This window comes from Rhamphochromis sp. 'chilingali' (assembly GCF_963969265.1).
Source record: "Rhamphochromis sp. 'chilingali' genome assembly, chromosome: 20".
Classification (NCBI taxonomy): domain Eukaryota; kingdom Metazoa; phylum Chordata; class Actinopteri; order Cichliformes; family Cichlidae; genus Rhamphochromis; species Rhamphochromis sp. 'chilingali'.
This window is the reverse complement of record NC_137947.1, coordinates 19,586,466-19,600,973: the sequence shown is the minus strand read 5'-3', so window position 1 is coordinate 19,600,973 and position 14,508 is coordinate 19,586,466. Positions and strand designations below refer to the sequence as shown.

Below are 14,508 nucleotides of genomic sequence, written 5' to 3'. Positions count from 1 at the left end.
ATAGATATATAGGTGTACTGAGAAAGAGAGTGAGGGAGTGAGAGAGTCTTCCTAACCTCCAGGCCTCTGCTCTGCTTCTTCCCGTGGGACTCTGCGTGAGTGATGAGACGATGTGTAGCTTGGGAGAAGGTTTTGGTGGGATTTGGCCCAGGTCTTCGAGGGTACATCATTTTTATTCTCTTGCCACCTCCTGGACAATGTGCAGCTGCAAAAACCAAATATAAACTATGGGGAAAATACATATATATATATATAATCAAACTTCAAGTCAGTGCAAGTGATGAGTTGGCTTCAAAAACACACGCTATGATAGCTGAATAAAAACAAGCTTTAGACTATGCTTTTTCATATCTGCTTATTGGCATTTATCCACTGAACTGTGTATATATATCACCATATGTATTTAATTAAAAAAAAATACATCATCTACGGCAGTTTTTTCTGTATGCACTACATCACACTGCAGACAATCTATTTAAAAAATAAATACACAGCATATTTTTTTGTTGGTTCTGTGTAAAATACCTAAAACATTATTTTGTAGCTTGAAAAAATCACACTGAGTATTTGAAATAATATCAAATTAACCTAATATACTTTGAACCATTATCTAAGTTACCTTTGTTTGGTCATAGAAAACTGAAATTGCATGTGCAGAATTACCAGTTTTAGCCAATAAAACTAATTTTAAAAGCTCACTTACATTGTTGTGAAATTCTCTCATAGATTTAAATTCTGGATTCTTTGAGTGGCAGGCTTCTTTCTAATAACACTGGCTTGCATTTGTTTTCACTGGACTTGTCAGACTCTTTTTACCTTTATCTTCGTGAAGAAATATAACAATAGAAAAGGATACAGACTAAAATAAAGACTGAAAACTATATAGTGGATGCGAAGTAAACTGAATTTTCTCAGTTTTGCCGCTAGATGTCACCGATTGACCATCCAATACAGGCTGAGGCGCTACATGTTGTCACTATAATTCAAAGTGACGCTTTACTCAAAATCACACTTTGCATGTAAAATATGAAAAAAAAAAAAATTTAAATGTCAAAAAACGTTTAACATGCAAACAAAATGTGTTTAACTCTTATTCATGGGCTGCTATGCAAATCATTTTAATTAAACATATTTGCTCTGTGGATATATGCCTGAAAAAAATGTAGATTTTCTTAGTTGTTTTTGCATGTGTAGCTGTTTATTTCAGTCACAGTGAAAATAACCAGGCGGGGATGTGTAAATTGTATTTGTCCTGCTTATTAGTGGGCAGCTAAATAGAATTTAAACTCCTCAATAACCATATATGTAAAACATGCAATTCATCGAAACAAAGCTGGGTGGATATAAAATCCAGTGAAAATGCACATTTACTGATATGATGCTCAGGAGGATGGATGGAGTCAGGATGTGGCATGTGTGCATGACGTCATTTCTCCATGTACTGTGCGCCATTTTGGAAGAAAAAAAATCACGGATAATTTCCGTGGTCTTGACAGATCTGGACCCGAGTCTTCACACTGATTGTGGATGCTATCTATCTCCCCGAGCGCGCCGCACTGGTTGATAAGGCATTGGAAGCTGTGTACAACAAGAGCTGCTAAATGAAGCAATGGCGGGTAAGCTACTTTTTAAAGGAAGGGAAAAGGATCCACCTCACTTGGTGTGTGTGATGGCCTGAATCTGCAACTTGGCTAACCAGCGTTAGCGCTGGCAAGCTAAGTTGCTAGTTGTCAAACTGTGTCACTGTCAGGTCATTATTACCGCCCGATGAAGGGCGAGCCGGAATCACACTAACCCTGGTTTCTTTTTGCAGGAGTTGCAGGAGGAAATGATTTTCAGTGGTGTTTCTCTCAAGTAAAAGGAGCGATAGATGAAGATGTTGCGGAAGGTATGTGGCTAACGTTAGCTCGGCGGCTAGGCTACAGTGGTGGGCAGCTAGCTAGGTGGTCTGATGATGGTTCTCTGTGGGATTCACTTGAGGTGCACGAGAGCTGACGGCGGATGGACGCGCGTGCTTTTTTGCAAGACTGCTCTCGTGATTAGTGTAGACCTGTTTGTGGATCAGTTGCACAAACGCCCTTTCCTTGTAGATTGCTGTGTGTCGCTAGCTCGCTATGAGCTAGCTGGTGGCTAAACTATTAAAGGGGGAGCGACCGTGCCCGTGACGTCAATGTGCTGCGTCCATAAATTGTCGAGTGACATCATGCTTGTTTTCATTCATACCTTAATGGGTCTACGTGATATTATGTGGTTATCGGTATTTTACATTTTCTATAAGAACAGTGGGACCAGACTTAGCCTGCAGCCCATCACAGTAGCATTCTAGCTGCCATCCCAACTACAGTGCGGAAGCTGAGCTGTGAGGTCTGATTCACACCGATTTGTGTCTTTTCAGCTGACATAATCTCAACAGTTGAGTTCAACTATTCTGGAGAGCTACTGGCAACTGGAGACAAGGGAGGCAGAGTAGTGATATTTCAGCATGAACAAGAGGTAAGGATCACACAGCAGTAACACCATTCCAGAAGTGAAGCTGTTGTTGTATATAGATATTAAATATTCTCTGAGCAGTATTTGCATATTAATGATCATAAAACTGACCTTACAGCGGATTGTTAGTCAGTGGCACCAGTTTAGATCATCATGCAAATGTAGTGTTTGTAAGGTTGGGGAAACCTGCACTCAGCTAAGACTGAGGAAGTCATTTGGATGAATGCCTCCCACTGAAAACGCAACATCCAAATGAGCAGAATGAGCTCTCTGGGATACACTACATCTAAAAGACCAAGTTTATTGTATCCATTTCAACAATACAATTTCTATGAATTTGTCTTGTTATGCTCACATTTACCATAAGATGCATTCATCATCGTACAGCACAGAACAATGTAATGTGGAATAAAACTACATGTAAGAACTGAAGGCTGCATGCATATTTTAGGAAGTAAACAGTTGGCAGAAACACTGGCTAGGAACAAAGTGTGAGTGGTATTCAAACTGGATATTATATTTATTTTGGTTTTAAGGTTAAATATTAAGGTACTAGACTATCATGGGAAGGTGTTATCTTAGTTTTTCTCAGTTTAATCATATATTTATTCAATTCAATAAAATTGAATTGATTTTATTGATCCTGAAGGTTGACCCCGAAGGAAATTGGGTTAAGGCTGCCGACCTTTGCCAGCGCCGTCTTACCCTTCTGACCATACATACATTACACAAACATCACATGGGGAAGATAGGCCAGAGAGGTATAACAATGGAAAATGCACAACACGAGGAAAGATAAGGAGAAAAAAATAACTCCCCCCAGACTGAGCTCCAACAGGGAGATCAGTTTGAGAACAGAAAAAAAACCACCTCTGCACATAGCACATGAAAAAACTCTTAATACACCAAAGAAACACATGACAAGCAACAGGGGTGGGTAAAGGGTGAGAGACAGCCAATGTAGACAGTACATCCAGGCCTGCAGCATAAGCGCTGGTCTCCTTGATCCACCGTCAGCATCGGAGGGGGGATGAGTGTACATTTATGGAAAATATGGTAAAGTTACAATGAAAATGTGCTATTAAACATTGTTTAGGGCATTTCAAAAAGCACAATGCCATGATCATAGTGTTTTACATCAGTACTCCATAATGGAACTGTTGTGAAAAATCTACATGTGGCTCCACAGTGTAGTAGTTTATACATGTACTTGGTCTATGGGTTTTTGGGGTTGTCTCAGGAAGACCAACTAATGTCTACTATGCAGAATCAAATATAAGGAGTTACCCACTTGTAAATAACTGAGTGGCCGAAAATGTATTTTTTGTTTATTTATTTTGCTTGTTGTTGATTGTGCTATTTTCTGTAATGAGCTTTCTTTTACATATTTATGCAAAAATATGAACAGGTAATGATGAAATCTTGTTTGTTTTTGGTTTTTTGCTGTTGTTTTGGGGGTTTTTTTAATGCCAGAAACAATACCATGATTACAGTGTTGTTTTTGTTGCCTTTTCCCCCTCAGTCTAAGAATCGTCCACACCTGCGTGGGGAGTACAACGTCTATAGCACTTTTCAGAGTCACGAGCCAGAATTTGATTATTTGAAAAGTTTAGAAATCGAGGAAAAAATTAATAAAATAAGATGGCTACCACAACAAAATGCTGCTCACTTTCTACTTTCAACAAACGGTAAGAGCTTTTTTCTGTTTTTCTTATTTGTTGATAATGAAGCGCTATGTTCCCTCTCCTAAAGCCTTTCCTTTTTCCCCCCAGATAAAACTATCAAATTGTGGAAAATTAGTGAAAGAGATAAACGAGCAGAAGGTTACAATCTGAAAGACGAAGACGGACGACTCAGAGACCCCTTTAGAATCACCTCTTTACGGGTGTGTTTAGCCGTCCCTCAGACCTGCCTCATTCTGAGCATGACTCTATGTGATAACTTTTCTAAAATTGATTGTTGTACATTTCAGGTACCAGTACTGATGCCAATGGATCTCATGGTAGAAGCAAGCCCACGGAGGATCTTTGCAAATGCGCACACCTATCACATTAATTCCATTTCTGTAAATAGTGATCATGAAACTTACCTCTCTGCAGATGACCTAAGAATAAATCTATGGCACTTGGAAATCACAGACAGAAGTTTTAGTATCCTTTTTTTTATATATATATATCAGAAAGCTGATTTTTAGATGTGTCTTAAAGTTTTAATAGCATTGCATCAATGTAAAATATAAGACTGCTAGCTCCTTAACAGTGTGCTAACAGATATTGTAGACATCAAGCCCGCCAACATGGAGGAACTGACAGAAGTAATCACAGCTGCTGAGTGCCATCCACATCAATGCAATGTATTTGTGTACAGCAGTAGCAAAGGAACCATCCGCCTGTGTGACATGCGAGCGGCAGCGCTCTGTGATAGGCACTCAAAGTGTAAGTACTTCTACCGTATTGTAGTGAAGCCATCGGTCTGTCTGGAAAATAGAGAATTCGAAAGTGCAGCGATTTCTGAAATTAACCTTAGTCTGACAATTTGTCTAGTTTTTTTTGTTTTTTCAAAGATGCATCTGTTACCTGTTAATCTAATTTCTTTGTCGTGATCTGTAATTCAATTAAGAGCTAATAAGATTTATACAAGAATTTGAGGATTTCCCCCTTTGCCCTTTCCCTTTATTTTCTAAGTCTTTGAGGAACCAGAGGATCCCAGCAGCCGATCCTTTTTTTCTGAGATCATCTCCTCCATCTCAGACGTGAAGTTCAGTCACAGCGGACGCTATATGATGACACGTGACTACCTCTCCGTCAAAGTTTGGGACCTCAACATGGAGAACAGGCCAGTGGAGACGTATCAGGTGCTTAAACATGCTTTTCTGGGGATTCAATTTTAAATCACATTAACACTTGTGATCTTTTCTGGGACTTGGTTTTTATTTTTTTTTAAAGTCAACTTTGATTAAGGCTTGAAATAGTGCTTTTTCAGATATACGTCAGAATTTTACTCAGACTTCCTAAAGTCAGTAATAACCAAATAGGGATATGGTCTATCAAGAAATGACAGGCAAACTCCTAATGGAGGCTGATAGGTACCGGTTAGCCTCGCAACATGGATTAAATATGCAGAAGGCTATGTTTTATGTAAGATAAAGATTTGAACAGTTCCCTTTACATTGTTTCATTTCAGGTCCATGAATATCTTCGCAGTAAGCTTTGCTCTTTGTATGAAAACGACTGCATCTTTGACAAGTTTGAGTGCTGCTGGAATGGCAGTGACAGGTATGTATCCTTCCTGCTGCAAAGGACAAGCATTTCACTCACTACTGTTTTTATAAATGTTGTTCCCGGCTTATAAGTTATATCAATCGGTGGTCAAACTTTTGGTGTTACTGCAACAAATTCAAACATTGAGTTAATTTTTTTACTCTCTTCGGCAGTGCCATCATGACAGGCTCCTACAACAACTTCTTTCGAATGTTTGACCGGAACACCCGGCGGGACATCACACTGGAGGCATCCCGAGAGAGCAGCAAACCACGGGCCACACTTAAACCACGTAAAGTGTCCACCGGTGGCAAGAGGAAGAAGGACGAGATCAGCGTGGACAGCCTGGACTTCAACAAGAAGATCCTCCACACTGCCTGGCACCCCAAAGATAACGTGATAGCTGTGGCAGCCACCAACAACTTGTACATTTTCCAGGACAAAATCAACTAGAAGATTTGGGGCTCCAGAGGATAGGGCTTTTACCGTACCTGTGTAGTTAAGCCTACTACTTGTCTATCTGTATAAGAAGAAACAGCCTTGTTGTCCTCCTGGTGAAGAATTTGAAAGCACGTGTCTACTTTTTTTGCCACAGGAGGTTGATCCATAGGCCTGTTTTATTTTGAGTCTGAGCTTAGGTTGTTTTTGCCTTTGGCACCAGGGCAATCGACATGCCCCCCTGACCCAGAAAGCCCAGTTCGGGTCTAATTGACAGAACGGCACTCCCTAGAGGTCAAACTCTTGAACGTTGGTGTTTGTGTTGACATTTTAAGCCTTCATTTCACAATTTAACGACAGAACTCTTGGAAGTACTTAAAAATGACGTCTTGTCAAGGTTGTATCATCAATTCAAAGTTTTTGGGCCCTCTGAAGCACGGATGAATGGCCAATAAGCCTAACTGTAACATTCCCCCATTGGTCATGTATTCAGGCCACACAACTGGTGGAAAAGGCCATGAATTTGGAAAAGCGGACATGTTTCTCCCCCCAAACCCCACCCCCTTCTCTTATTTTACCCCAGTCAATACGGTGACATAATTTCACTGACTGTATCTACTCAAGTACACCTTGTCATCCACATAATAAAAGAAACTAAATCTACAGACGTGTTTTTAAATTTAGAAGTATGTATTAAAACATGTTTATTGCTTTGCATGTTTTTATGTTGTAGAGAGGTGGAAAAATCTCCAGTCACACCACTGTCTATTGAGCAGATCTCAAGAAAACCTTGTTAAGGAAATACCATTCGGGGCTACCAGTTTGAGAACCACTGTTGGAGACAACCTATAACGTGTTTGTGTCAAGAGATTCAAGTTCTAGTTTTTGCTCATGTTTAGGATGCAGGCTGGAAACTACACTGCACAAGATGGGGTCCAGGACAAAGGGAATCTGCAGCCTTAATACCTACTTCTATCAGTGACAGCTACAAGTTATGTCCCCCAATGTTTTACAAACCTCATGTGCATTATTTGTAAATCCTATTTTATAGTTATGTCCTCATATACTGCTGCTACACGTGGCTGTCTATGAAAACACCGAGGAGGAAATTGCACACCATACAGTTTGTGATAGAGTGCCTCCGGATCATGAGATAAGTAGGACATTAAGACAGGCCTCATACATGTGCCCTTACTCATTTATTAGGGATGTCACCCAAATTTGAACTGCATATTGCAAATGTGGATCTTATCTCTGTAGTTGTGAACGCAGAAATGAAGGTTGACTACACAAAATATACTGATGAATTAAAACAAACACATAATGCATTGTCTTTGTCCATTGATTCCTAACATGGTGGCAATGTATTCACTTGTTTATTATTTTGACCAAAGTTCAATAAAATTTTAATTGTGTTCATCTGCTGTTCGCCTGCTCTGCATCATTGTGAATTAAATCAACTGTAACACAGTTAAGGTCATGCATACGTTTCACACTTTTAATGTTTTTTGATGATGAACATGTGCCATTTCTATGCTGTTTGTTCTTTTTTGAAAATCACAATTTATCATTGCACAACTAAGCAATCAGTAACGAGTGCCATCAACTAATCTAAAGATTCCCCAAAACAAATAAAACAGTCAAGTTAAATTTCTTTGAGCCATCTGCCTCCTCTAAAAAACTGCTTGCATTATTTATTTATTTATTTTTTTTAAAAAGTGATTTGAGTTCAATCAAAAGAAAACGCCACTGCTGTGTTCAGAGCTTTACACCCAAAAAACAGCAATAACTGATCCCTCAACTCTCCACACTGCTGTGGGAAATGTGGAACACTGAATTCAACAGGACCACGTCACATGGCTACTATATTTCCTTTGATCATTAGAAGGTCCCGTTTTCATGCCAAGATGGTTGCATGACGTTGATGTGGTAGTGCCAAGCGCCACGATCCTATTTAGGATGTGTTAGGCGCCTTCCAATATATATCCTACCAGGAAAGAAGAAAACGGAGAAATTAAGATGCTGCTTTAAAACATAAACACAACTAGATGTATCTACTGAAATAGTTTTTTAACCGGGTAAAAGGCAAACTCAATGACCACCAAATTAGGTACAACTTTTCAGCCAATGGCAGCAACTCAAAGCATTAACCCTCTGGGCTACCTGGAGCCATTTTTCATCCACAGCGTTTTTTAATTTCAAGCCATTTTCACTGTGTTGAATAGAATATAGCCAAACTTTCCAAACATTTATTTATTTTTTTACTTTAGAATTGCAGTCTGAGTTCATCAGATTAGCTTAAGGCATGCAGACATGGTCCAGATGACCTGCTGAATTTCAAATCGAGCAACAGAATGGAGAAGGTGACTCAAAGGAATTTGAACGTGGCATGGCTATTGGTGCCAGATAGGCTGATCTAAATGTTTCATATTCTGCTGATCAAGTAGGATTTTCCAACACAGCCATCTCTAGGGTTTACAGAAAACGGCCTGAAAAAGAGAAACTTGAACAGCAGTTCTCTGGTTGAATATGCCTTATTGATGCCAGAGGAGTATGGCCAAACTGCCTCAAGCTGATGGCGAGGCAACAGTAACTCAAATAGCAACTCATTACAAGCAAGGTATGCAGAAGCGCTGCCTCTCCAGCTAATTTGCATTTGCTCATCAAAACTGGACATTAAAATGAAATTGGAAAAACATTTGTTATAAAACAGAATTTGCTATAAACAACATGAAAGATCCACCCTGTAGTTTTCAGGCTGGTGGTGGTGGCAGTGTGATGGCATGGTGGATATTTTCTTGGCACACTTTGGGCCCCTTCATACCAGCGAAGCATCACTGATATGGACCAAAATCTCTGAAGAACATTTCCACCAATTTGTTTAAGGTGTAACTAATGAGGTGGCCAGTGAGTTTATGTGGTCGTTTTTTAAATATAAAAGTCCAAAATAAGATGTGTTGAAATAATGCTCTATAGAATAATAACCACAGGCTCCTAAATAAAGACAATTATATTCTCTGTCATTCTGAAGTTGATATACTTCAGGGAGTATCTTACCTAAACCTATTAAATGTCAGACACTGAACAGGACTGCTGTTTATCCAGTCAGGCATTGTTCTAAACATCATTATGTTTGTTTTATTTTTACATATATTTCAGTGTTTTGTTGTGAGGACACTGTCGTTTTTCTACCCTGCAAATCCTGCAAATGTTAAGAGATTATTGATTGGTCATTATTTAATTTACAAATACCATTTTTAAGTGCATGTAAAATCATCCCAGTATTTATGTGAAAATAGAAAACATCAGGTCTAGTGGGTCAACAGTTTCTGCAGCAACTCAAGAGGTTCCCGTACAGTGTTTTTAGTTTTTGCATACTGCCTGAGTTAAAGATTAAATGATGCTGCTTACCCTAAGCCAACAGCGAGTATGTGGGAAATGATAAATGATGGAAGGAAAAGCTTCAGAAAGTCAGAAGAGAGAAAGCCTCCCTTCTTCATGACGCTGGTTTTCCTGATGCTGAGAGAGGTTGAGCGCTTAGGGTGCTTCAGCAGGAACTCCCTACAGAGCGACACATTAATTTTTCATTGTTCTGAATACATTAAAATCAAGTGAGTGCCAGTTTAATGTCACACCAGCACCTTTGCTCACACAGACATCATTCCAAATTCTATGAATCACAATTACAAATCATGGCATGTAATAATTATAGTTGGGGTAAAAGATTATCTCTAATTGTGAAATGACTACTTACTTTGGTGGACTGTTCTCAGGTCGGCTAGACCAGTCCCAGATCCAGTCAGCATTTTTCTTCATCAGGTTCTCAACTTCCCGTATTCTCTCTTGGAAATCTTCATCTGACTAAAAGGGGGGAAAAAATAATTTAAAATAATAATAATAATAAAATTATGTCACAATACATTTAGCTTTAACAAGGTTATGAATAATGCATAAACATAAAACTATATATAAAGAAAACAGATTGTTTTCAACTTGTCTAAGCAGGAAAAGCCCGACTCAGCTGTTAAGTAAGGACCTCTTCAAGTGGAACGACCTTAATAATTAAGAATACTTTCCCTTGCCTGCTATAACATGTCCAAATTTCTGCTGTGAGAAAGGCTTAATGTACCTGTGAGCTATTCCCCTCTGAGCCTTTCCACAGAAGAAGCGGGGTCTGTGCTCTGCGTGGGCTGTTGTGAAGAAGAACAAGAAGGAGAAGGAGAAGAAAACACATAAGGGAAACTCAGCTCACGACTTCTTCATATTACTCAACAAACAGAGGAAAAACATGAACTGCTCTTCCCCCTTCTGCCCACCCCCACCAACCTGTTGCACTGAGAGCTTCCTCTGGAGCTGCTCCTGCCTGATTCGTGCTGTGCTTCTAGCAACATTTTCTCCATGTCAGCTGCCAGGCTGGATGAGGGAATTTGCTCCTGGCTTCCTTGTTGACTGGCACTTTGGGAGCCATTCCCACTGAAATGCAGCTCAACCCAGGAACCTTAAATCAAATGCAAAGTCTTTAAACATGAATCCTGGTTATCCAGTACTACATCACAGGCCAATCTCGGCTAGGATAGGAATGCAGTCTCTGCGCATAGAGGAACAATAAACAAATGAGGACTGTTTTTAGCTTGAAGGCATTTTCATCGTGGCAACACTGTAGATTAGCCTTAATAACTAACTAGAACCATGGCCTACCCTGTATAGCTGTGTCTACACGTCTTATAGGTATATAAATCAATGTGGAGTTGAGATTCAATCTCGCTATTTAGCCAAACACCCCTATCGACTGGCTTTTCACGTGGTCAGGCTAGGTGACGTTATTTACTCGTGGTGTTTAACTATCGTCTACCGCTAACAACAACACTGGCAAATATATATTTGACGTAAATACTTCACCTTGCAGACTTTCGTCAGAGGAAGCGTCCACCGGTAGTGACATTGCAGCGGTATAATGCAGTCTCCGCAGATTTAAAGGCCTATATATCAGCGAAATGGTGGCGAAATGCCTGCAAGCAGCTGGAGCTCCAACTACCACAATAACAATGACGCAACATTGTGTTTATCTAAAATGTGATTGGCTTGGAAAGGAGAGCACGCGCGCCACGCTCTCCCTGCGTGTTGCTCATGCGCGTTCACGCCCGCATACAAGGACACGATTTATGACCCACCACGATAAACACGTATCCGAGTTATTTGTGAAAATGTTATGCAAGCAGCGCTACAGAGAAAATGTGCTTATGTCAGCTGACTGTGTCTCACATTTTTGGTTTAACCTTCACTGCAGCAGTTATACACATCTGTCTGCAGAGGGCAGTCATAACTAGGATGACCAGATCCCCCCCCCCCCTTCCCACAGCTTCAGACAATGTCCCACATTTTGACTTGTTCTGCAGGATATGCACTTTTCTAAAGTCTGGCTTTTACCCTTTGTATATGAAGTGAAGGCTTTTTTTATTATAGTCAGAAGAAGGTCATCTGGTATAATGCCATACTCAAAAGGGAAAATTACAAGTCACCAAAAAGTCACATGCTTTGCAGAAGGTGTTTCTACACCAATCTGCATTTTATAATTAGTCTACGGCTTTCTTCTATAGGATGCCTTTTGTTTTGTCTCCCTTCCCTCACCCTCTACTGCTCGTGGCAGATGACTGCCCCTCCCTCAGCCGGTTCCTGCCAAATGGGAGTTTTTCCTTCCCACTGTCGCTAACCTGCTCGTAGGAGGTTGTCAGATTCTAACTTGAAAGTTACACAACTTCATAGTGTAAAACTCATAATCAATGATCTTTACTCTTGCATGACTATGTGTCAGTTCCATAGTCTAGCAACCTAATTAAATTAATGCTTACTCGTTTGTACAGTTTTTCTTTCAACCAAGAACTGAATAACAACATGCTGTTTGGGAACAGCTAGACATATATTATACTGTATTGTTCACAATTTCTTCAACCGGCTAGTCCAAATCTGTAATCTCAAATTTGGGACTTGCAAATACAATTATGTTTGTGGACATGGAAATTAGTTTGGCTCATTATTCTTCCTAAATTGCATTACTGTGGGGGCTTATTATTATGGGTAGTGTACTGCTTCCTCGCAGGCAAAGGTTTACACAGTTTACCACATCATTTTAAAACACGGATAAAATACTTTGTTAAAAAATGTTACCAAACAGTTGATATCTTATGAGAAATGAAGTTTGCAAAAGCATGCAGTGAGTGGTGCTTCAGTTTGTGGTGCTCGTGATGTTCCACCTTTTATCTTTTTAACATTTAGCTCTACTAGATGTAGATGTCAGCTAAAAGTACAGAAAAATATCTCAAACCTCAAACTCAGTTCAAACATATTTCCAAATTAAAGTGCATAAATTGGATTTATCAGCTAATGTGTACAGACAGATATAAGGAATATTCACAAAAGAGCCGAGGAAGGAAGTCCCAATTTTGGGTATTCGATTAAACCAGAAATTTGTATCTGGAAACCTATCACTAATCTGTGTAGATAATCTGCCATTTCTATCAGACGGACTGCTTTCCGGGTAGAAGAAAGCCAAATTCCTGTTTGCATTAACTAGACTGCAAATGTATTAATAAATTGTGGTATAAGAAAACCTATCACTAGTGCATGAACAATAATACCTGGTGGCACAAAAACAGGGAACACATCGTTCCACTCAGGTTGCAAGCCAATAGACAGTCTCTACACAACTGTTTATTGTAGACGTACCTGTGAGATCCACTGTTGCCATCAAGGAGAGCAGCTATCAACACTGCAGGCCACAGACACTGTATTAGACTCTAAGGCTGTACAAGCCAAAGCAACGTTTTCAGAGACTAAAGAGACCTGAAAATGTGAGACACTGTACTTCATATAAATAAATAAATAAATAAATAAATGTGTGTTCATTTTTTTCTAATTTTGCCATGTAAACTATCCAAACAGTTTTCTGTAATCAATACTTTGCATTGCAAACATTTATAAACATTAATAAAACTATTGCATCTAATATAGATAGCATATTATGTTATCCTTTAATTGAAAAAAAACAACAACAAAACAGACAAGCTTTTTCATTGAGTTAGCCATGCATGCTTTTTACAGACTGAAACTATAATTTTCTTTATCCATTCGTATCAGATTTGCACTTACAAATATCCCATTATAAATCTTAGGCTGTAGCCAAATACCTACATTACGCACAGCATTTAGCTAGCTACTTAGTTAGCATAAGAGTTCAGCTGCGTCTAACACCACTCTAACTGTTTTTTGTTTGTTATTTTGTATATATATATTAAAAATTCCCAAACATACTTCAACACAATGCCTTACCTTTTCTGGAATCTAAGAGATATTTAGTGTACAGTCTAGATTTTTCCAAGCTTGAGAAATGAGAATGAAACTCATCTCAATATCCTCAGGAGTTACTCTGGGACCAGTAGACTAGCTCATTTGATTCCACGTCACATGGTATTAACAAATTACTGCAGTGGTAATAACTTACTACAAATGTGTTGTTATGCAGCAGTCAAAGTAAAGCAATGATGTTCTTTTTAGACAGATTAAAGCAGCTCTTCATAACTGGACGAGGCATGGACCACTCCAACATCCTGTTGAAGAGATTCATTATTTTTCATATAAATGTTACATTTTGAAAAAAGCATCTGGAAAAACATTTCAGCTAATTGGAATTAAATTTTGCTTTATTCTTGCTTTATCTTTAAAATATTTTTAGTAAATGACATTAATATTTAACTGGATTTAACTTGGACCTAATCTTCAAATATTACGTGAGATCCTTGGCAATTATTTTTATTGTCTGATATTGCCATCATTCTGTCTGCATGTTGTCATGTTTTTATTTCACAATTAGATACTGTAATTTACACTAAATTACTTACTTAGACTAAACAATTAGGTGCACCCGCTCAATGGCTCTTTATCTAGGTAGCAAATCAAGCAACTCTTAAAATTAAACCAAGCATCAGGATGGGGAAGAAGGGTGATATAAGTGACACTGAACAGAGAAAGTTGCAAGACGGCTGAGCTGAGTGTTTCAGAAACAGGTTGATCTCCTGGGATTTTCCAACACAACCATCTCTAAGGGTCACAGAGAATTGTCTGAAAGAGAAAATTCCCAGTGAGCTTTAGTTTTCTGAGTGAAAATGCCTTGTCAGTGACACCAAAGAATATCTGCGTATTGTTTGTGACAATGTCCATCACTTTATGACCACAGTGCATTCATTTTCTAATGACTGCTTCCAACAGGATAATGCATCATGTCACAATGCTCATATCATCTTAGACTGGTTTCCTGAACATGACA

The 14,508-nt window shown here is 39.0% G+C and overlaps 2 protein-coding genes across 2 annotated transcripts; one reads left to right on the top strand and one right to left on the bottom strand.

The window, feature by feature from the left end:
• Positions 1–1,441: 1,441 nt before the first annotated feature.
• Positions 1,442–7,897, top strand: LOC308388336 (serine/threonine-protein phosphatase 2A 55 kDa regulatory subunit B delta isoform). The gene is made up of 10 exons (XM_080868974.1): positions 1,442–1,616; positions 1,814–1,888; positions 2,396–2,493; positions 4,013–4,178; positions 4,263–4,375; positions 4,463–4,640; positions 4,761–4,925; positions 5,175–5,344; positions 5,674–5,765; positions 5,924–7,897. The coding sequence occupies exons 1-10, from the start codon at positions 1,610–1,612 to the stop codon at positions 6,201–6,203; spliced, it is 1,344 nt and encodes a 447-aa protein (XP_080725100.1). The 5' UTR covers positions 1,442–1,609; the 3' UTR covers positions 6,204–7,897.
• On the bottom strand, positions 7,660–11,273 carry bnip3 (BCL2 interacting protein 3). Its single transcript, XM_080868978.1, has 6 exons — positions 11,088–11,273; positions 10,515–10,686; positions 10,318–10,378; positions 9,943–10,049; positions 9,600–9,749; positions 7,660–8,175 (listed from the first exon to the last, which is right to left on the bottom strand). The coding sequence occupies exons 1-6, from the start codon at positions 11,128–11,130 to the stop codon at positions 8,139–8,141; spliced, it is 570 nt and encodes a 189-aa protein (XP_080725104.1). The 5' UTR covers positions 11,131–11,273; the 3' UTR covers positions 7,660–8,138.
• Between the last annotated feature and the right edge of the window lie 3,235 nt (positions 11,274–14,508).